At 39.8% G+C, this 22,521-nt stretch overlaps 1 protein-coding gene across 1 annotated transcript in view; it reads right to left on the bottom strand.

Moving 5' to 3' along the window:
- Positions 1-2,574, bottom strand: part of LOC139416764 (arf-GAP with GTPase, ANK repeat and PH domain-containing protein 2-like) — a 27,825-nt gene extending 25,251 nt beyond the window's left edge. Inside the window, exon 1 of the mRNA XM_071165818.1 lies at positions 2,136-2,574. Coding sequence (XP_071021919.1) covers positions 2,136-2,298 — 163 coding nt within the window. The 5' untranslated portion in view covers positions 2,299-2,574. The remainder of the gene's footprint in view (positions 1-2,135) is intronic.
- Between the last annotated feature and the right edge of the window lie 19,947 nt (positions 2,575-22,521).

Below are 22,521 nucleotides of genomic sequence, written 5' to 3'. Positions count from 1 at the left end.
GTCATTTAGATTTGTATTGTGGAGTAACTACAATGTTATTGATCCATCCTCAGTTCTCTCCTATCACAGCCACTAAACTCTGTAACTGTTATAAAGTCACCATTGGCCTCATGGTGAAATCCCTGAGCGGTTTCCTTCCTCTCCGGCAAAGAGATAGGAAGGACACCTGTGTCTTTGTAGTGACTGGGTGTATTGATATACCATCCAAAGTGTAATTAATAACTTCACCATGCTCCAAGGGATATTCAATGTCTTCTTTTTTTTACCCATCTACCATTAGGTGCCCTTCTTTGCGAGGCGTTGGAAAACCTCCCTGGTCTTTGTGGTTGAATCGGTGTTTGAGATTCACTGCTCGACTGAGGGACCTTACAGATAATTGTATGTGTGAGGTACAGAGAGGAAGTTGTCATTCTAAATCATGTTAAACACTATTATTGCACACAGAGTGAGTCCATGCAACTTATTATGTGACTTCTTAAGCACATTTTAAATCCTGAACTTGTTTAGGCTTGCCATAACAAAGGAGTTGAATACTTATTGACTCAAGACATTTCCGTTTTTTTATTTATTTTTAACTTTGTACAAATTTCAATAAACAAAATTCCACTTTGACATTATGGGGTATTGTACGTAGAGACACAACATCTCAAGTTAATACATTTTGAATTCAGGCTGTAACACAACAAAATGTGGAAAAAGTCAAGGGGTGTGAATACTTTCTGAAGGCACTGTATGTAAAATAAATGTTTGAATGTATATTAGGCATATATCTCTAAGGCCATGCAGAGGTCTGGCAGATCAGACAAATCTACTCAAAACGGGTCAACACATGTTGTGTCCCAAATGGAACCATATTTCCTGTACATTTGCAATACTTTCGACCATAGCCCTTCACACTTTATTTTTTCCTCCAGGTCTTATCTTATTTGTGTAAATATTTGCAGCATTTTGAGGGGGTGACACCTTTGGTTGGGGTGGGTGGGGGAGTGGTTGTGGGAGGGCCATAGAAAGAAATAGAAATACTAGAAGGGAAAAGGGCTCCAGAGTGGTGCAGCAGTCTAAAGCAATGCATCTCAGTGCAAGAGGTGTCACTACAGTTCTTGGTTCGATTCCAGGCTGTATCACATCTGGTCGTGATTGGGAGTCCAATAGGGCGGTGCACAATTGTCCCAGGGCTGTCTGGGTATGGCTAGGGTAGGCCGTCATTGTAAATAAGAATGTGTTCCTAACTGACTTGCCTAGTTAAATAATAATACAATGTGCAGTATGAAGACAATAGGGTCCCATTTGGGACACAAACACAGAGTAGTAAAGCACCAGTGGCTCTCAACTATTCTAGTGACTTTTTGTCTCGTCCGTCAAACAGGAGAGTGAATAGCTCTCCTTTATTAAATCATACATTCATGATCCACATAGCAATGGTTAACCAATTACTTTATGTCATTTAATCTCATTCACTTGTTAAACAGAGACTAACAATGAGAATGAGGATGAGAGTAATACATTGTGTCTCTGTGAAGTCAAGAAAATAACTAAACAACTGTGGGTGAAGGAAGTGACGAAAGTGACATGATTCACATGCAAACTATGGTGCTGAGAAACTGTCCTGGTCTGAGAGGAAGTGGCTTTGAGAGCAACAGAAGAATAAGAAGAGTGGCAGACAGACAGGAAGTAGGCTAGAAGCCCAGAGTTCTGGGTTGAACAAACCTGCTGCCATGGCAATGACCACAGAGACAGGTTAGTTACAATTGTTGTCACTTAACTGATAGAGAGGATGTGTGGAAGAAAGAGTCCCCACCTCAGTCAAACACAGGAAGCTACAAGAGGTTGATCTTATCAGGATCTGAAGTCAGTTGTTTTTTCTAATACACTCACAAGGGACAAACAGACTGGACCACTAAGTAACTGTACTATAGTAGATGGGATAAGAAAGACCTCACATTGGCTCATCGAAAACAAGAGAGAGCATAGCTAGAAACTCATTTATAACATAAAACTGCATAAATCACGTGTGAATGCTATATGACAAGTTCAGTTCAGTAACACCATGATATAGGTCACAGCAATTGAAAATTGAATATTCTAATTTGAAGTAAAACACAGCTTGCCCATGTTGTAATGAGAGGAGAGCTTACCTTGAATACTGTGGAGGTAAACCTTAAGGCCAGAGCGGAGCTGCTGATCACCAACCCTCTCAAACTGCTTAAACAGTTTGTTGATTGTGTTCTGAACGGATTCATGCCGTTTTACCTCTGCTCTTATGGCACTTGACTGAGACAATTTATTGCTGCTATTCATCTTGAAGTATGTAGATTGAAATAAACTGGGTAAATAATCCAGTTTGCTTCAGCCCATTTGAACTCCTCTCTTTTTCATTCCACAACTGTTCATTCCGTTAAAATGCAAAAACAAATATACTCCAAGAGAAAGTTACACTCAATAGTTTAGATCGCAGGACACCAGAGCTCTCATTGCAACGTTTTTCAATTTCCTCTGACGGCTTTGAAATCACTTCCTTATTTCAAACGATATTTTTTACAGTGTGGTTGCTTGCTTTTTGTTAAAGGAGAGTCTTCTGTGCACCAGGGCTAGCCTACACATTGTAAAGGTCCCTACGGCGGATTAAAAAATCACTCTATTTTCTCACCAATGTTTAGAATTTACATGATTATACAATTTCATGTATAATATGTACGTAAACTGTTGGTGTTTATTGAGCTACATGTATTAACAGTAGGACTGTATTGTTGGTTAAGGGCTTGTAAATAAGCATTTCACAGTAAGGTCTACAACTGTTGTATTTGGCGCATGTGACAAATAAAACCAGATTTGATTTGAGATGACATGAGAGCCTCTGTCCCTAGATGGTGAGGCTTGGATCTGAAATGGGGTGTCATGGCTCATAATGTCAATCCCAGTGATGCATAGTAGGTTCATGTTTACATAATAATCACCAGCCTCCTCTCTCAATTCAATTTAATTCAAAGGGATTTATTGGCATGTGAAACATTTTTACATTGCCAAAGCAAGATAGTAAGCAATAATAATATAATATAATAATATAATAATATAATAATAACAGATAATAAGCAAAAGTGAAATAAACAATTAGAAATGAACAGTAAACGTTACACTCAAAAAAAGTTTCAACAGAATGGAGACATTTCAAATGTTATATTATGGCTATGTACAGTGTTGTATGAAAGGGAAAATCTCTCTCTCTCTCTCACCCATATTTCTCTGAACCATGTTGCTTAATCCTTGTCAAGGCTTGTCAAAGTAGCCAACCTACTGCATTGAATTATATTCTATTAAAAAATGATGACATTTGGAACATTTTGCACATTTTCTCTTTTAAATACTCTAAACACAGAGATCGCAGACTTGATGATTTTATGTCTTGTGAATACGTCATGACACCTCCCTCTTTTCACTTGTGTGCAGGGGCATCTTAAACGGAAGCAAATACCCAGAAACGGGGAGGGACCTACCTGAATTTGTCAAATAGAAACTTGTTTTAGTTGCAACTGTTTGGACAAGTTAGGAGGTTCGATTCATCTAGCCCAGGCGCCTGTGTAGGCGTGTTTCACAACAGCTGAAAGCTGCCTCCCGGGCATGAGCCAGGTGCCCTGTTCTGTACAACAAAAGCGGCGTAATTAAGCATGTGTAGTAATAAGTAGAATTCTGTGTTTTCACACGCAAAAGTAATTACTTTTGATGAAAATGCTTTATCTGCCTTCCCAATGAAAACTAATTCGAAAAGAGATGTTGTTTACTTCTGGATGATGCACCATGTTGCCTTGTTTGAGAAAGGAAGGAAGATGGCAGAAGCTGATGTTCTGTTCGAAACTGATGCTGGGTCGGGTGAAAATCAGAGTAGTCGTGAAAAAGAAAGGAAACAAAATCAATAAAGTTGTGATGGAAACTAAGAAATAACTAGATAGAATAATTTATAGACGGAGTGAGGGTTTTGGATCAATGTTACCTGGGGGATCGGTTCAACGTCATAAAGAGTATCATGAATGCGTTGGGTGAGGTGGCGTCGGTGAGAGTCACACGAGCTGGTCTTATTACGTTTTTTTGTGTGTCTGCGGAACAGAAGAACTGTGCTTTGCACCTCAAAAAATATTTTTGAATGGAAGGTTTTGCGTATGGATTTCCTAAGCAGGGCGCCTGTCAAGGGGGTTATTTCTGAGGTTGCAGATGATATACCTGCGGAAGTATACTTCCAGGTAACCTAGTGGTTAGAGTGGATGGACTAGGAACCAAAAGGTTGCAGGATCAAATCCCTGAGCTGACAAGGTAAAAATCTGTCCTTCTGCCCCTGAACAAGGGAGTTAACCAACTGTTCTATAGGGAATAAGAATTTTTTTCTTAACTGACTTGTCTTGTAAAATCAAAAATACTGAGGTAAAGACAGTTTCAGGACAGACATTTACCTGTAGTTTTCCTTAAGGCCACCAACAGCAGTTAGGGACAAGACTCAGAATGTCCACTCAGTGGGCCTACATATTGCACACACTTTAGTTTGTCCATTTTAATCTCACAAGATTTTACATGAATTTTTCAAAATGTAAAATTTCAATCTCTCCTTGGTCATGAGACCTACTGACTTCAAACAAGGTTCAAAATGTCCACTGACTATATCTTCATATCGCACACTCTGATGTTTGTCTACTTTCATCTCATGCTATTAGACTTAAATCTGTAAGCTTTGCAGGCCTTCATTTCACATGGGTGTTAACAACATTTTTTTTAACTTCAAATGTTCCCACCTTGCAATCACTATCTTTCACATGGACACTGAAAAGATCTGCAAATGTCTGTATATGGAATGGATCAGGGACAGGAGAGGTGTTCAAACAGAGGTGCTTAAAGGAAGATGCACAGGTAGGCCTCATGAAAAACAGTGTTTCATATGCTCTTTTTAATCACAGTAATAGGCAGGAATTTGTCAGTCAGCGTGAGCTTGATAACATGAAATAATAAGTCAAGAAGATGAAAAAGTAGCTTGTTGAAAGGGTGTATTCCGTCCTGTGCTGGCCCCATTGTCATATCCATTCTGAATTCTGACTGGTAAAATCACAGCTGAAAAATGCCTCTATGTGTGTGTGTGTACCGTATGTGGGAATGTCTTATGACCGTCCTACATGTAGTGTTGGTACATGGAATATTCCTCAACTGCATATATCATAAATTCCTCAACTGCATATATCATAAATTCCTCAACTGCATATATCATAAATTCCTCAACTACATATATGATAAATTCCTCAACTGCATATATCATAAATTCCTCAACTACATATATGATAAATTCCTCAACTGCATATATCATAAATTCCTCAACTACATATATGATAAATTCCTCAACTGCATATATCATAAATTCCTCAACTACATATATGATAAATTCCTCAACTGCATATATCATAAATTCCTCAACTACATATATGATAAATTCCTCAACTGCATATATGATGAATTCCTCAACTGCATATATGATAAATTCCTCAACTACATATATGATAAATTCCTCAACTACATATATGATAAATTCCTCAACTGCATATATGATAAATTCCTCAACTGCATATATGATAAATTCCTCAACTGCATATATCATAAATTCCTCAACTACATATATGATAAATTCCTCAACTACATATATGATAAATTCCTCAACTGCATATATGATAAATTCCTCAACTGCATATATGATAAATTCCTCAACTGCATATATCATAAATTCCTCAACTACATATATGATAAATTCCTCAACTGCATATATCATAAATTCCTCAACTGCATATATGATAAATTCCTCAACTACATATATCATAAATTCCTCAACTACATATATCATAAATTCCTCAACTACATATATCATAAATTCCTCAACTACATATATGATAAATTCCTCAACTACATATATGATAAATTCCTCAACTACATATATGATAAATTCCTCAACTGCATATCATAAATTCCTCAACTACATATATGATAAATTCCTCAACTGCATATATCATAAATTCCTCAACTACATATATGATAAATTCCTCAACTGCATATATCATAAATTCCTCAACTACATATATCATAAATTCCTCAACTGCATATATGATAAATTCCTCAACTACATATATCATAAATTCCTCAACTACATATATCATAAATTCCTCAACTACATATATCATAAATTCCTCAACTGCATATATCATAAATTCCTCAACTACATATATGATAAATTCCTCAACTACATATATCATAAATTCCTCAACTGCATATATCATAAATTCCTCAACTACATATATCATAAATTCCTCAACTACATATATGATAAATTCCTCAACTGCTGTAACGGTTTTCTATATGAGAAGGAGAGTCGGACCAAAATGCGGCGTGTAGATTGCGATCCATGTTTATTGTGACTATAGCAACACGAATCTAAATACAAACAGTGCAAAATAATAAACGTAATGAAAACCGAAACAGCCTAAACTGGTGCAAACTAACACTAAGGACAATCACCCACAAACACACAGTGAAACCCAGGCTACCTAAATATGGTTCCCAATCAGAGACAATGACTAACACCTGCCTCTGATTGAGAACCATATCAGGCCAGACATAGAAATAGACAAACAAGACATCCAACATAGAATGCCCACCCAGTTCACGTCCTGACCAACACTAAAACAAGGAAAACACACACGAACGATGGTCAGAACGTGACAACTGCATATATCATAAATTCCTCAACTGCATATATCATAAATTCCTCAACTGCATATATCATAAATTCCTCAACTACATATATGATAAATTCCTCAACTGCATATATCATAAATTCCTCAACTACATATATCATAAATTCCTCAACTGCATATATCATAAATTCCTCAACTACATATATCATAAATTCCTCAACTACATATATCATAAATTCCTCAACTACATATATCATAAATTCCTCAACTACATATATCATAAATTCCTCAACTGCATATATCATAAATTCCTCAACTGCATATATCATAAATTCCTCAACTACATATATCATAAATTCCTCAACTACATATATCATAAATTCCTCAACTACATATATGATAAATTCCTCAACTACATATATCATAAATTCCTCAACTACATATATCATACATTCCTCAACTACATATATCATAAATTCCTCAACTACATATATGATAAATTCCTCAACTACATATATGATAAATTCCTCAACTACATATATGATAAATTCCTCAACTACATATATGATAAATTCCTCAACTACATATATGATAAATTCCTCAACTGCATATATGATAAATTCCTCAACTGCATATATCATAAATTCCTCAACTACATATATCATACATTCCTCAACTACATATATCATAAATTCCTCAACTACATATATGATAAATTCCTCAACTACATATATGATAAATTCCTCAACTACATATATGATAAATTCCTCAACTACATATATGATAAATTCCTCAACTACATATATGATAAATTCCTCAACTACATATATCATAAATTCCTCAACTACATATATGATAAATTCCTCAACTGCATATATCATAAATTCCTCAACTGCATATATCATAAATTCCTCAACTGCATATATGATAAATTCCTCAACTGCATATATGATAAATTCCTCAACTGCATATATGATAAATTCCTCAACTGCATATATCATAAATTCCTCAACTACATATATGATAAATTCCTCAACTACATATATCATAAATTCCTCAACTGCATATATCATAAATTCCTCAACTGCATATATCATAAAAAATTATTCAACTGCATATATCATAAATTGCTATTGCAAATAGAAGTATTATGTTCATCAACTGACATTTTCAGATATTATTTTGACAAACACACATTGGTGCTTACAATTCATTCTCTATTGTCATAGATTTGGTGGGCACTGTCATCTGTGATCTTTGTGATATGACTTTCTTTAAGCACACACTGATGAAACTGTCACTTAATATGTATTTCTTAAAGTCTACAAACGCTCTACATTTATTCATTCTGTGATAGGGTTGAAGAGGCTCTGACATGTACATCAACCAGGGATAAAGAGAAAATTCACACTGTGAAATGTTTCGTACTTATTTGAAGTAAAGTGTCTGTTGACATGTTGGAAAAGATTAAATGTCTACAATTTCTGTTTAATTTTTCAATATTAAATTTTTATTAATTGATATACTGGCCACCATTACTGTGGTTACATGTTCAGTATATATGTATTGACCAGTCTACCTCACCAGCTCACTCTCCATCCCTGCTATGGACAATTAATAGCATGACTCTCGTACTTTGCCCTTTTCCTTTATGGTTGATATTAACGATGAAAGGAGATATTATCTGTCTCTCTCCTATTGTGTACCACTGTTAAATAGCGTGGGGAAAAAAACAGGGAAAATAAGTACTTCGAACTACCAATTATTATAGATAAATATTAAAGAAAAGGGTAAACACAACACTGGACTGAACCCCCTAATTGTCAAACTAATATTAATGTACAACAATATAGAAGATACATGACTAGAGGTTATGCAATATGGGTGTATATCCACTGCACACTTCTTAGGTGTGTAATTGACATGACCAAGGAGCTATTGCAATTTAAAACTATGAAAATTGTACGTTACACTGTGTAGTTTTACAGTACACAAACAAGAGTGTGTAATATAAAAGGGTAGTTTGTGTACATTCTGCACCTTGTTTGAAGTCAGTAGGTCACATGACCAAGGAGCTATTGAAATTTTACATTTGAAAAATTCCTGTAAAATCATGTGAGATGAAAATGGACAAACTAAAGGGTGTGCAATGTGTAGGCCCACTGAGTGGACATTCTGAACCTTGTTTGAAGTCACTAGTTCACATGCCCAAGGAGCTATGGAAATTCAAATGTGAAAAAAGTTTGTACTTTTTACTAATTCAACTTGGAATACAAAATGCTGCTCACATTTCCACATGTTTATTAGCTTTGGAAAACGAATTAATGTCCAAATCATGAAAATAAGACCTGTGCAATGTTGTGCGAAATTTTTCCAACATCATGACACTTATTAGGAGTCTGTGGCTCAAGTGGTTGTAAAGCTATTGAGGTTTGAAAGCATGAATATCCATCGAATATCCAACTTGAAACTGTCTTTACCTCGGTAACAAAAATAGAAACGCAACATGTAAAGTGCTGGTCCCGTCTTTCATGAACTGAAATAAAGATACCAGAAAGTTTCTATATTGGCACAAAATGTGTTTCCATCCCTGTTAGGGAGCATTTATCCTTTGTCAAGATAATCCATCCACCTGACAAGTGTGGCATATCAAGAAGCTGATTAAACAGCATGATCATTACACAGGTGCACTTTCTGCTAGGGGACAATTAAAGGCCACTCTAAAATGGACATTCCCGATCATGCCAGCCAAGGACCTCCACATCTGGCTTCTCCACCTGTGGGATCATTTGAGATCAGCCAGTCGGTGGGGGGATGGGGGGGAGCCAGTCGGTGGGGGGTGGGGGCTCGACCACCAATGCTTATAATTTTTTGGGGGAATAGTTTACCACCCGTACAGTAGGTGGCGGCATGCACCTCTAAAGCTTGTTTGCGGACCACCATAATACCATAGATGAAGAAGATTAATCGAAAGTGTTTGTAAGTGGGATGCACTTTTGAGCGTTACATTCCAAGGGGTTTGTGCTGATTGTACGGAGATTGTGACAGCTGGTTAAATGGTGTCCCTTGAGCAGGCAATAACAAGATTTATGTCAGGAGAATAGTAATATTATCATAAGGAGAATAAGGAGGAATGGAAGGAAGAAGAGAGGCAGAGTAGGTCTAAGAGAGAGAAGGAGGAAGAAGGTGAACTTGAGTCTGTTAAAAATAGCTGGAAAAAGGGAGATGGTTTGTTAAAGAAAAATTGTATCATTGTGTGAGCAAGGTGAGCTGAAGGCAGGAGGAGAAATGGAAGTGAATGAGGGCAAAATATCGGAGGTGGTAGGTGTGGTGAAGAGTGTCAGGATAAAGATGAGTCTGTGACAGTAGGAGTGATGTTTTTGGAAAAAGTGGACCCTTGCCTTTTGGCTAATACATTTCTGGTTTCAGGGTGGGTGAAAACACAGCTGGGTGCTGTGGAATCGGTGAGGGTAAACAGAAGTGGTCTTGTGATAATTGTTTGTGTTTCTGCTGGTCAGAGGGAGCAGGCGCTCTGTATTAAACAAATGGGGGCTAGAGATGTGAATTGTTTTGCTCTCAAGAAAAGGGCGCCACCGAAAGGAGTGATTACTGAGGTAGCGGTAAATGTAAAAGTTGACCAACTGAAGGGGAAGATTCCCGGTGTTCGGGATGCTCGTCGTTTGGTGCAACGCAGACAGGGTGGCGTGAGTCGTTTTCTGTTCTTTTGAGTTTTGATGTTGAGTCTTTGACCGACAAAGTGATGTTAAGATATATAAGTTATCCTGTACAAGCTTTTGTGCGGAATACATTATGTTGTTACAGGTGTCAAGCTTATGGGCATGTGGCAGCAGTGTGTAGGAGGGAGGTTCCTAGGTGTGAGAAGTGTGCAGAAGGGCATGAGACGAAGGAATGTGTAGCATTGGAGAAAGTAGTGGTATGTGTTAATTGAAGGGGTGCCCATGGGGCTGGGGATCAGAAATATCCCGTGCGAGAGAGGCAGGTTGAGGTTTCTAGGATTAGAGAAGTGTGGAAGTTGTCATATGCTGAGGCAGTGAAGAAAGTAGATAGATGGGTCAAGGGGGAGGGATCCAGAGAGCAGTGGTGTGAGTAGTAGATCTGTACCTGTACAGAGGGATAGGGCAACAAGTGATATACAGTACCAGTCAAAAGTTTAGACACACCTACTCATTCAAGGGTTGTTCTTTATTTTTACTATTTTCTGCATTGTAGAATAATAGTGCAGACAATACTATGAAATAACACATATGGAATCATGTAGTAATCAAAAAAGAGTTAAACAAATCAAAATATATTTTATATTTGAGATTCTTCAAAGTAGCCACCATGTGTGTCATATGTGTTATTTCACAGTTTTGACTCATCACTATTATTCTACAATAGTATAATAATAGTAGAACAGTAGAATGAGTAGGTGTGTCCAAACTTTGGACTTTTACTGTCTGTTTCAGTAAGATTGGATTTTTAGCATTTATAGTAATGGTTATCAACTGTACTGCAGCAATGGGGCGGCAGGGTAGCCTGGTGGTTAGAGTGTTGGATTAGTAACCGAAAGGTTGCAAGTTCTGTCATTCTGTCGTTCTGCCCCTGAACAGGCAGTTAACCCACTGTTCCTAGGCCGTCATTGAAAATAAGAATTTGTTCTTAACTGTCTTGCCTAGTTAAATAAAGGTAAAAAAAAAAAAAATGGAACATTAGTAGTAGAAAATTGAGTTTGTGGTGGCAGCTGCAGTGAGGTATTTGGGTGTTCAAGACTTGACGTAAGGCTGTAGGGCTAAATAGATTTAAATAGTGGCGTAGGGTGGTATTATTATTATTTTTTTTTTCAAGCAAAATATAAGAGAGTTATACACCAATCTAGTAGGTGGCAGTAAATCAACATTTATTGATGCCAACCACAGTTAAACCTCATCAAAGAAGAAGATTAATCAAACCACCTCAATGATTACACAAATAAATTACAAAGCTTTGCTAGGAAAGTAAAGTATTGGTGTTTGGATTTCTATAAAATTACGAATATGGTCTGTGGTGGATTTACCTGCTGGTTTACATTGTGAGTATTGAAGTGGGACATCTTAGCTAGTTAACGTTAACTGTCAAATTCTGTAACTAACGTTAGCTAGCTTGCTAACATATTTACAGGCTGGATCATGTTGTGCTCTATTGTATTGTTGTGTGTTTTAATTCTGTAATGTATTGATTGTTGCTGCCTTCTTTGCCAGGTCTTCCTTGAAAAAGAGACTCTGGGTCTCAATGGGCTTTTCCTGGTTAAATAAAGGTTAAATAAAAAAATACATTTTAAAATCAAATAAACTTTTATTGGTCACATACACATGGTTAGCAGATGTTATTGGTCACATACACATGGTTAGCAGATGTTATTGGTCACATACACATGGTTAGCAGATGTTATTGGTCACATACACATGGTTACCAGATGTTATTGGTCACATACACATGGTTAGCAGAGGTTATTGGTCACATACACATGGTTACCAGATGTTATTGGTCACATACACATGGTTAGCAGATGTTATTGGTCACATACACATGGTTACCAGATGTTATTGGTCACATACACATGGTTAGCAGATGTTATTGGTCACATACACATGGTTAGCAGAGGTTATTGGTCACATACACATGGTTAGCAGATGTTATTGGTCACATACACATGGTTACCAGATGTTATTGGTCACATACACATGGTTACCAGATGTTATTGGTCACATACACATGGTTAGCAGATGTTATTGGTCACATACACATGGTTAGCAGAGGTTATTGGTCACATACACATGGTTAGCAGATGTTATTGGTCACATACACATGGTTAGCAGATGTTATTGGTCACATACACATGGTTAGCAGATGTTATTGGTCACATACACATGGTTAGCAGATGTTATTGGTCACATACACATGGTTAGCAGATGTTATTGTGAGTGTAACGAAATGCTTGTGCTTCTAGTTACAACAGCCGTCATATCGCTCAGGAAGGAGACGCATTCTGTCTCCTAGTGATGAACGTACTTTGGTGAGAAAAGTGCAAATCAATCCCAGAACAACAGCAAAGGACCTTGTGAAGATGCTGGAGGAAACAGGTAGAAAAGTATCCAAAGCCACAGTAAAAACGAGTCCTATATCGACATAACCTGAAAGGCCGCTCAGCAAGGAAGAAGCCACTGCTCCAAAACCACCATAAAAATCCAGACTACGGTTTGCAACTGCACATGGAGACAAAGATCATACTTTTTGGAGAAATGTCCTCTGGTCTGATGAAACGAAAATATAACTGTTTGGCCATAATGACCATCGTTATGTTTGGAGGAAAAAGGGGAAGGCTTGCAAGCCGAAGAACACCATCCCAACCGTGAAGCACGGTGGTGGCAGCATCATGTTGTGGGGGTGCTTTGCTGCAGAAGGGACTGGTGCTGTTCACAAAATAGATTGCATCATGAGAAAAAAAAGTGGATATATTGAAGCAACATCTCAAGACATCAGTCTGGAAGTTAAAGCTTGGTCGCAAATGGGTCTTCTAAATGGACAATGACCCTAAGCATACTTCCAAAGTTGTGGCAAAATGGCTTAAGGACAACAAAGTCAAGGTATTGGAGTGGCCATCACAAAGCCCTGACCTCAATCCCATAGAAAATTTGTGGGCAGAACTGAAAATGCATGTGCGAGCAAGGAGGCCTTACAAACCTGACTCAGTTACACCAGCTCTGTCAGGAGGAATGGGCCAAAATTCACCCAACTTATTGTGGGAAGCTTGTGGAAGGCTACCTGAAACATTTGACCCAAGTTAAACAATTTAAAGGCAATGCTACCAAATACTAATTGAGTGTATGTAAACTTCTGAGAATGTGGGAATGTGATGATAGAAATAAGAAATAACAGCTGAAATAAATCATTCTCTCTACTATTATTCTGACATTTCACATTCTTAAAATAAAGTGGTGATCCTAACTGACCTAAGACAGGGAATTGTTACTAGGATTAAATGTCAGGAATTGTGAAAAACTGAGTTTAAATGTACTTGACTAAGGTGTATGTAAACTTCTGACTTCAACCGTACATGTGAGATGAGTAATGCAAGATATGTAAACATTAAAGTGGCATTATTAAAGTGACTAGTGATCCATTTATTAAAGTGGCCAATGATTTCTAGTCTGTATGTAGGCAGCAGCCTCTCTGTGTTAGTGATGGCTGTTTAACAGTCTGATGGCCTTGAGATAGAAGCTGTTTTTCAGACTAGTCCCAGCTTTGATGCACCTGTACTGACCTCGCCTTCTGGATGGTAGCGGGGTGAACAGGTAGTGACTCGGGTGGTTGTTGTCCTTGATGATCTTCTTGGCCTTCCTGTGAGATCGGGTGCTGTAGGTGTCCTGGAGGGCAGGTAGTTTGCCCCAGGTGATGCATTGTGCAGACCACACCACCTTCTGGAGAGCCCTGAGGTTGTGGGGGTGCAGTTGCCGTACCATGCGGTGATACTGCCCGACAGGATCCTCTCAATTGTGCATCTGTAAAAACTTAAAACTTTCCACCTTCTCCACTGCTGTCTCATCGATGTGGATGGGGGTGCTCCCTCTGCTGTTTCCTGAAGTCCACGATCATCTCCTTTGTTTTGTTGACGTTGAGTGAGAGGTTGTTTTCCTGCCACCACACTCCGAGGGCCCTCACCTCCTCCCTGTAGGCTGTCTCGTTGTTGTTGGTAATCAAGCCTACTACTGTTGTGTCATCTGCAAACTTGATGAATGAGTTGGAGACGTGCATGGCCACGCAGTCATGGGTGAACAGGGAGTATAGAAGGGGTTTGAGCAAGCACCCTTGTGGGGCCCCAGTGTTGAGGATCAGCGAAGCGGAGATGTTGTTTCCTACCTTCACCACCTGCGGGCTGCCCGTCAGGAAGTCCAGGACCCAATTGCACAGGGCGGTGTCGAGACCCAGGGCCTCAAGCTTAATGATGAGCTTGGAGGGTACTATGGTTTTAAATGCTGCGCTATAGTCAATGAACATAGGTATTCCTCTTGTCCAGATGGGATAGGGCAGGGTGCAGTGTGATGGTGATTGCATTATCTGTGGACCTATTGGGGTGGTAAGCAAATTGAAGTGGGTATAGGGTTACATGTAAGGTGGAGGTGAATGATCCTTGACTAGTCTCTCAAAGCACTTCATGATGACAGAAGTGAGAGCTATGGGGCGATAGTCATTTAGTTCAGTTACTTTTGCATTCCTGGGTATAGGAACAATGGTGGCCATCTTGAAGCATGTGGGGACAGCACACTGGAATAGAGAGAGATTGAATATGGCGGTAAACACACCATCCAGCTGGTCTGCGCATGCTCTGAGGACGCTGCTAGGGATGCCGTCTGGACCGGCAGCCTTGCAAGGGTTAACACATTTAAATGTTACTCACGTCGACCACGGAGAAGGAGAGCCCACAGTCCTACAAGCATTTCGCTACACTCGCATTAACATCTGCTAACCATGTGTATGTGACAAATAAGATTTGATTTGATTTGATTTGATTTGACCACGTCGGTGGCACTGAATTATACTCAAAGCTGGCAAAGAATGTGTTTAGTTTGTCTGGAAGCAAGACGTCGCTGTCCATGACATGGCTGGTTTTCCTTTTGTAGTCCGTGATTGTCTGTAGACCCTGCCACATACGTCTCGTGTCTGAGCCGTTGAATTGTGACTCCACTTTGTCTCTGTACTGACATTTTGCTTGTTTGATTGCCTTGTGGAGGGAATAACTACACTGTTTGTATTCCGCCATATTCCCAGTCGCCTTTCCATGGTTAAATGCGGTGGTTCGCACTTTCAGTTTTGCGCTAATGCCACCATCCACGGTTTCTGTTTTAGGGTAGGTTGTAATAGTCACAGTGGATACAACATCTCCTATGCACTTCCTTTTAAACTCTACAGCAGAGTCTCACAACTCAATTGCTGGTTGAAAACTGTTTTCTGCCTCTCCCAAAAGATAGAATTTGTAGATAATTAGCCCTCTTTCTGGGACACCCAGGACCAAGCCTGGCCTGCTGAGGAGTGACGGACTCCATCCTAACTGGAGGGGTGCTGTCATCTTATCTATCAACATAGACAGGGCTCTAGCTTTTCTAGATCCACAATGAGATAGGGTGCAGGCCTGTCATTATTGAAAGAGATTGTGATATCTCACATCTCAAAATATGGCAACAATATTAGATTCCTCACTTCCAAGGCAGTCATTGTCAAATAACTAAACACGGATCACAATGTTGATGTGATTTGCCTGACTGAAACATGGCTCAAGCCTGATGAATTTACTGTGTTAAATGAGGCCTCTCCTCCTGGTTACACTAGTGACCATATCCCCCCGCCCATCCCGCAAAGGTTGGAGGTGTTGCTAATATTTACGACAGCAAATTTCAATTGACAAAGACTGCGTCTTCATCTTTTGATCTTCTAGTCATGAAATCTATGTAGTCTACTCAATCACTTTTTATAGCTACTGTTTACAGGCTTCCTGGGCCGTATCCTCACTGAGATCCCTGAATTCCAATTGGACCTTGTAGTCATGGCAGATTAAATTCACATTTTTGGTGACTTTAATATTCACATGAAAAAGTCCACAGACCCACTCCAAAAGGTTTTCGGAGCCATCATCGACTCAGTGGGTTTTGTCCAACATGTCTCCGGACCTACTCATTACCACAGTCGTACCCTGGATCTAGTTTTGTCCCATGGAATAAATATTGTGTATCTAAATGTTTTTCCTCATAATCCTGGACTATCGCACCACCATCTTATTACGTTTGCAATCGTAACAAATAATCTGCTCAGACCCCAACCAAGAATCATCTAAAGAAAATTCTCGGACAACCCAAAGATTCCTACTGTACATGCCCTTCCAGGCTACCCAAGGACATCAGAGTACAAAAATTGGTTAACCACCTAACTGAGGATCTAAATTTAACCTTGCTTAATACCCTAGATGCAGTCCTACCACTAAAAACCAAAAACATTTGTCACTAGAAATTTGCTCCCTGGTGTACAGAAAATACCCGCGCCCTGAAGCAAGCTTCCAGAAAATTGGAACAGATATGGCGCTCCAACAAACTGGAAATCTTCCGACTAGCTTGGAAATATCAAAGAGCCCTCACTGCTGCTCGATCATCCTATTTTTCCAACCTAATTGAGGAGAATAATACAACATTTATTTTTAATACTGTCACAAAGCTAACTAAAAAGCAGCATTCAACAAGAGAGGGTGGCTTTCACTTCAGCAGTGATGAATTCATGAACTTCTTAGATGAAAAGATCATGATCATTAGAAAGAAATTACGGACTCCTCTTTAAATCTGCGTATTCCTCCAAAGCTCAGTTGTCCTGAGTCTGCACAACTCTGCCAGGACCTAGGACACAATCATGAAAATAATCATGGCCTCTAAACCTTCAAGCTGCATATCCCTATTCCAACTAAACTACTGAAAGAGCTGCTTCCTGTGCTTGTTCCTCCTATGTTGAACATAATAAACGGCTCTCTATCCACCGGATGTGTACCAAACTCACTAAAAGTGGCAGTAATAAAGCCTCTCTTGAAAAAGCCAAACCTTGACCCAGAAAATGTAAAAAAAACCAAAACAATCAGCCTATATCCAATCTCCCATTCCTCTAAATTGACAAAAAGCTGTTGCGCAGCTACTCAATGCCTTCCTGAAGACAAATAATGTATATGAAATTATTCAGTCTGGTTTTAGACCCCATCATAGCACTGAGACTGCACTCATAAATGTGGTAAATTAGATTTTAATGGGGTCAAATCAAGGCTCTGCATCTGTCCTCGTGCTCCTAGACCTTAGTGCTGCTTTTGACACCATCGATCACCACATTCTTTTGGAGAGATTAGAAACCCTAATTGTTCTACACGGAGAAGTTCTTGCCTGGTTTAGCTCTTATCTATCGGAAAGATATCAATTTGTATATGTGGATGGTTTGCCCTCTGACAAATAATTTGTAAGTTTCGGCGTTCCTCAAGGTTCCGTTTTAGGACCACTATTGTTTTCACTATATATTCTACCTCTTGGTGATGTCAATCGGAAACACAATGTCAACTTTCATTGCTATCAAATCAAATCAAATGTATTTATAAAGCCCTTCTTACTTCAGCTGATATCTCAAAGGGCTGTACAGAAACCCAGCCTAGAACCCCGAACAGCAAACAATGCAGGTGTAGATGCACGGTGGCTAGGAAAAACTCCTTAGAAAGGCCGGAACCTAGGAAGAAACCTAGAGAGGAACCAGGCTATGAGGGGTGGCCGTCCTCTTCTGGCTGTGCCGGGTGGAGATTATAACAGAACATGTGTGTGTGTGTGTGTGTGTGTGTGTGTGTGTGTGTGTGTGTGTGTGTGTGTGTGTGTGTGTGTGTGTGTGTGTGTGTGTGTGTGTGTGTGTGTGTGTGTGTGTGTGTGTGTGTGTGTGTGAATGCATTATATTAACTATGTGCCTAAAAGACCATGTACCCTACTGTAAACCCTCTGTGTACTTGTTATCCCAATTGTACCTGATCTGGAGTTTATGAGACTTACATTTCCAAATAAAAATCACAAGATGATATAAATGTTTTACATTGACTTATCTGAGACTCACTTCTGGGCAGTAAATGATCTCAATTCACATGTTAGTAATTATTGTGTAATAAATTGTTATTAGTAATTATTGTGTAATTTTATCCCTGGCCAGCTAAGAATTAGCTTGTTTTTACAATGTGCACCTCTATCTATGTACCACACGGTGGCAGCACAGCACTTATACCAATTCAACTGCATAACATCCATATTCACTTGTCTAAAAGGAGCGGGGAGGAACTATACTGAGCAAAAATATAAACGCATCATGTAAAGTGTTGGTCCCATGTTTCATGAGATGAACTAAAAGATCCCAGAAATGTTCCATACACACAAGAAGCTTATTTCTCTCAAATTCTGTCCACAAATTTGAGCATTTCTCCTTTGCCAAGATAATGCATCCGCCTGACATGGAAAGGCAAAAGGGGGATACCTAGTCAGTTGCACAACTGAATGCATTCAACTGAAATGTGTCTTCCACATTTAACCCAACCCCTCTGAATCAGAGAGATGCAGGGGGATGCCATAATCGACATCCACATCTTCGGCTTCCTGGGAACAGTGGGTTAACTGCCTTGCTCAAATCAAATCAAATTTTATTGGTCACATACACATGGTAAGCAGATGTTAAAGCGAGTGCAGCGAAATGCTTGTGCTTCTAGTTCAGGGGCAGAACGACAGATTTTTACCTTCAGCTCGGGGATTCGATCCAGCAACCTTTCGGTTACTGGCCCACACAGGTGTGACATATCAAGAAGCTGATTAAACAACATGATCATTACACAGGTGAACCTTGTGCTGGGGGACAATAAATCGCAGTCTATAATGTGCAGTTTTGTCACACAACACAATGCCACAGATGTATCAAGTTTTGAGGGAGTGTGCAATTAGCATGCCAACTACATGAATGTCAACCAGAGCTGTTACCAGAGAATTGAATGTTCATTTCTCTGCCATAAGCCGCCCCCCAATGTCATTTTAGTGAATTTCACAGTACATCCAACTGGCCTCACAACCACAGACCAAGTGTAACCACGCCAGCCCAGGACCTCCACATCTGGCTTCTTCACCTGTGGGATCATCTGAGACCAGCCACCCGGACATCTAATGAAACTGAGGAGCATTTCTGTCTGTAATAAATACCCTTTGTGGGGAAAAAAATGATTCTGATTGGCTGCTCCTGGCTTCCCAGTGGGTGGGTCTGGCTCCTAAGTGTGTGGGGCTCTGCCCTCCAAGGCCCACCCATGGCTGCACCCCTGCCCAGTCATGTGAAATCCATAGATTAGGGCCTAGTGAATTTATTTCAACTGAATGATTTCCTTATATGAACTGTATCTCAGTAAAATTGTTGAAATTGTTGCATGTTGCATTTATATTTTTGTTCAATATAGACTTGATAGCAATATATTCCTGGGAGATCAGCTGACTAACTCACATTCACACAGCAATCAAATGAAATCAAATTGTATTTGTCACATGCGCCGAATATAGCAAGTGTAGACTTTACCGTGAAATGCTTAATTTACAAACCCTTAACCAACAGCGCAGTTCAAGAAGAGTTAAGAAAATATTTACCAAGTAGACTAAAAAATGAAAATAATAAAAAGTAACAGAATAACAATAACGAGGCTATATAAAGGGGGCACCGGTACCGAGTGAGTGTTAAGGTAATTTGTACATGTAGATGGGGGTGAAGTGACTGTGCACAGATAATAAACAGCGAGTAGCAGCAAATTAAAATGTAAATTGTCAGGTGGCGATTTTATTAATTGTTCAGCAGTGTTAAGGCTTGGGGGTAGAAGCTGTTCAGGAGCCGACCCCCCCCCCCCCCCCTTCTATTTGGGTACTAAAGGTACTAAACTGTGATTAGAATACTTTTTGATGACCTATCATGCCCGCCGATGTGTGCCACGGGAAGTATTAGACTCTAGTCACAAAAGGAAGTGGTTATTTCAGCAGTAATAGTTTTCAGAGCCCTCTACTCTTCTTTCTACCCATCCCCCATCACATCTGCTTTTCCCTCTTGCGGTTTTTCCTACATTTTCTGTTTTAGTTCTTAAGAATGTAGGTACAGTAGTAATAATGAAATAATAATAACAATAATAAATCAAAAATGTGTACTCTGGGTGAAAAATACAATTCAAATATATAAGTCAAGATGAGTGCAGAGGAAAGAGGGTAAACTAGATCCCAACTCTCTCAGCCCATATACGGTTCGAGGTCTCGAAGGGAAATGCGCGTGGATCATATAGAGGAGACTCGTCGGATCCCTCATAAAATAAAATCAGCAGCCTCCACAGACACCACACCAGCGTCCTCCACCTCCACAACCACCAGACCAGCAGGTGCAGCCTCCACAGACACCACACCAGCGTCCTCCACCTCCACAGAAACCACACCAGCGTCCTCCACCTCCACAACCACCAGACCAGCAGGTGCAGCCTCCACAGACACCACACCAGCGTCCTCCACCTCCACAACCACCAGACCAGCAGGTGCAGCCTCTACAGACACCACACCAGCGTCCTCCACCTCCACAGACACCACACCAGCGTCCTCCACCTCCACAACCACCAGACCAGCAGGTGCAGCCTCCACAGACACCACACCAGCGTCCTCCACCTCCACAGACACCACACTAGTGTCCTCCACCTCCACAACCACCAGACCAGCAGGTGCAGCCTCCACAGAAACCACACCAGCGTCCTCCACCTCCACAACCACCAGACCAGCAGGTGCAGCCTCCACAGACACCACACCAGCGTCCTCCACCTCCACAGAAACCACACCAGCGTCCTCCCCCTCCACAACCACCAGACCAGCAGGTGCAGCCTCCACAGACACCACACCAGCGTCCTCCACCTCCACAGACACCACACCAGCGTCCTCCACCTCCACAACCACCAGACCAGCAGGTGCAGCCTCTACAGACACCACACCAGTGTCCTCCACCTCCACAGACACCACACCAGCGTCCTCCACCTCCACAACCACCAGACCAGCAGGTGCAGCCTCCACAGACACCACACCAGCGTCCTCCACCTCCACAACCACCACACCAGCTACTGATATAAACAAATGTATGTATGTAATCTTGTCAGGTTGTTCCATTTATATATCTCAGTACACTTGCAGGCACATTTTTCCAGGTGTTGCAGAGGCTTGGGGAGGAAAAGGTGTATATGTGCAATCTAAATGGTTGTTTTTCCATGTAACAGATTTACCTTCATTGTGTTTCTTTTTTTCTGCCAGACCATCAATGCCTACATGTTCCATCTGGTGCAGAATTTTAACAGGCAGTCATCTGAGCAGCTTTCTACATTGACACCTTTAAAACTACTGGCATTTGGGGGAGCAAGAAATTAAAACTTAAGGTTGGTTGGATTACTCTCATAATATCATAATATTACATATTATATGTTATATTTGGCAGGTTTTGAACTCAAGCAAATGTTACCTTGCTCTTTTAAATTTCAGATAGATCCAATGATGTACAAGTACATTATTGGCATCATCAATGAACACAACCACTGGACTGTGACGGTAAGAGCCGTTAAGGCAGTACTAAGAACTAAGAAATACATACATAATACAGAATATACATGTGAACACATACACGTGTGTAAAATGTGTGTGTGTCATATGTGTGTATGTACTGTATGTGTGTGTAATGTGTGTGAATGTAATATGTGTGTATGTACTGTATGTGTGTGTAATGTGTGTGAATGTAATATGTGTGTATGTACTGTATGTGTGTGTAATGTGTGTGAATGTAATATGTGTGTATGTACTGTATGTGTGTGTAATGTGTGTGAATGTAATATGTGTGTATGTACTGTATGTGTGTGTAATGTGTGTGAATGTAATATGTGTGTATGTACTGTATGTGTGTGTAATGTGTGTGAATGTAATATGTGTGTATGTACTGTATGTGTGTGTAATGTGTGTGAATGTAATATGTGTGTATGTACTGTATGTGTGTGTAATGTGTGTGTCTGTCTGTCTAAACTTGAAAGGTTGTGCTGCCATCCCAGAAGAGGGCTCTGTTCCTCGACCCAATGGGGGAAAGGGCCAGAAAGATTCAAAGATGCCAGGGGGTGACAATGTAAAAACTGCTTTTAATTTAAAAAATTACAATGAAATCAATAAAGTCTTTGAAATGCTATACTGTTATTAAT

This window comes from Oncorhynchus clarkii, chromosome 9 (genome assembly GCF_045791955.1).
Source record: "Oncorhynchus clarkii lewisi isolate Uvic-CL-2024 chromosome 9, UVic_Ocla_1.0, whole genome shotgun sequence".
NCBI classification, from domain to species: Eukaryota; Metazoa; Chordata; class Actinopteri; order Salmoniformes; family Salmonidae; genus Oncorhynchus; species Oncorhynchus clarkii.
Note: the sequence above shows the minus strand (reverse complement) of the source record. Positions and strands in the feature narration are given on the sequence as shown.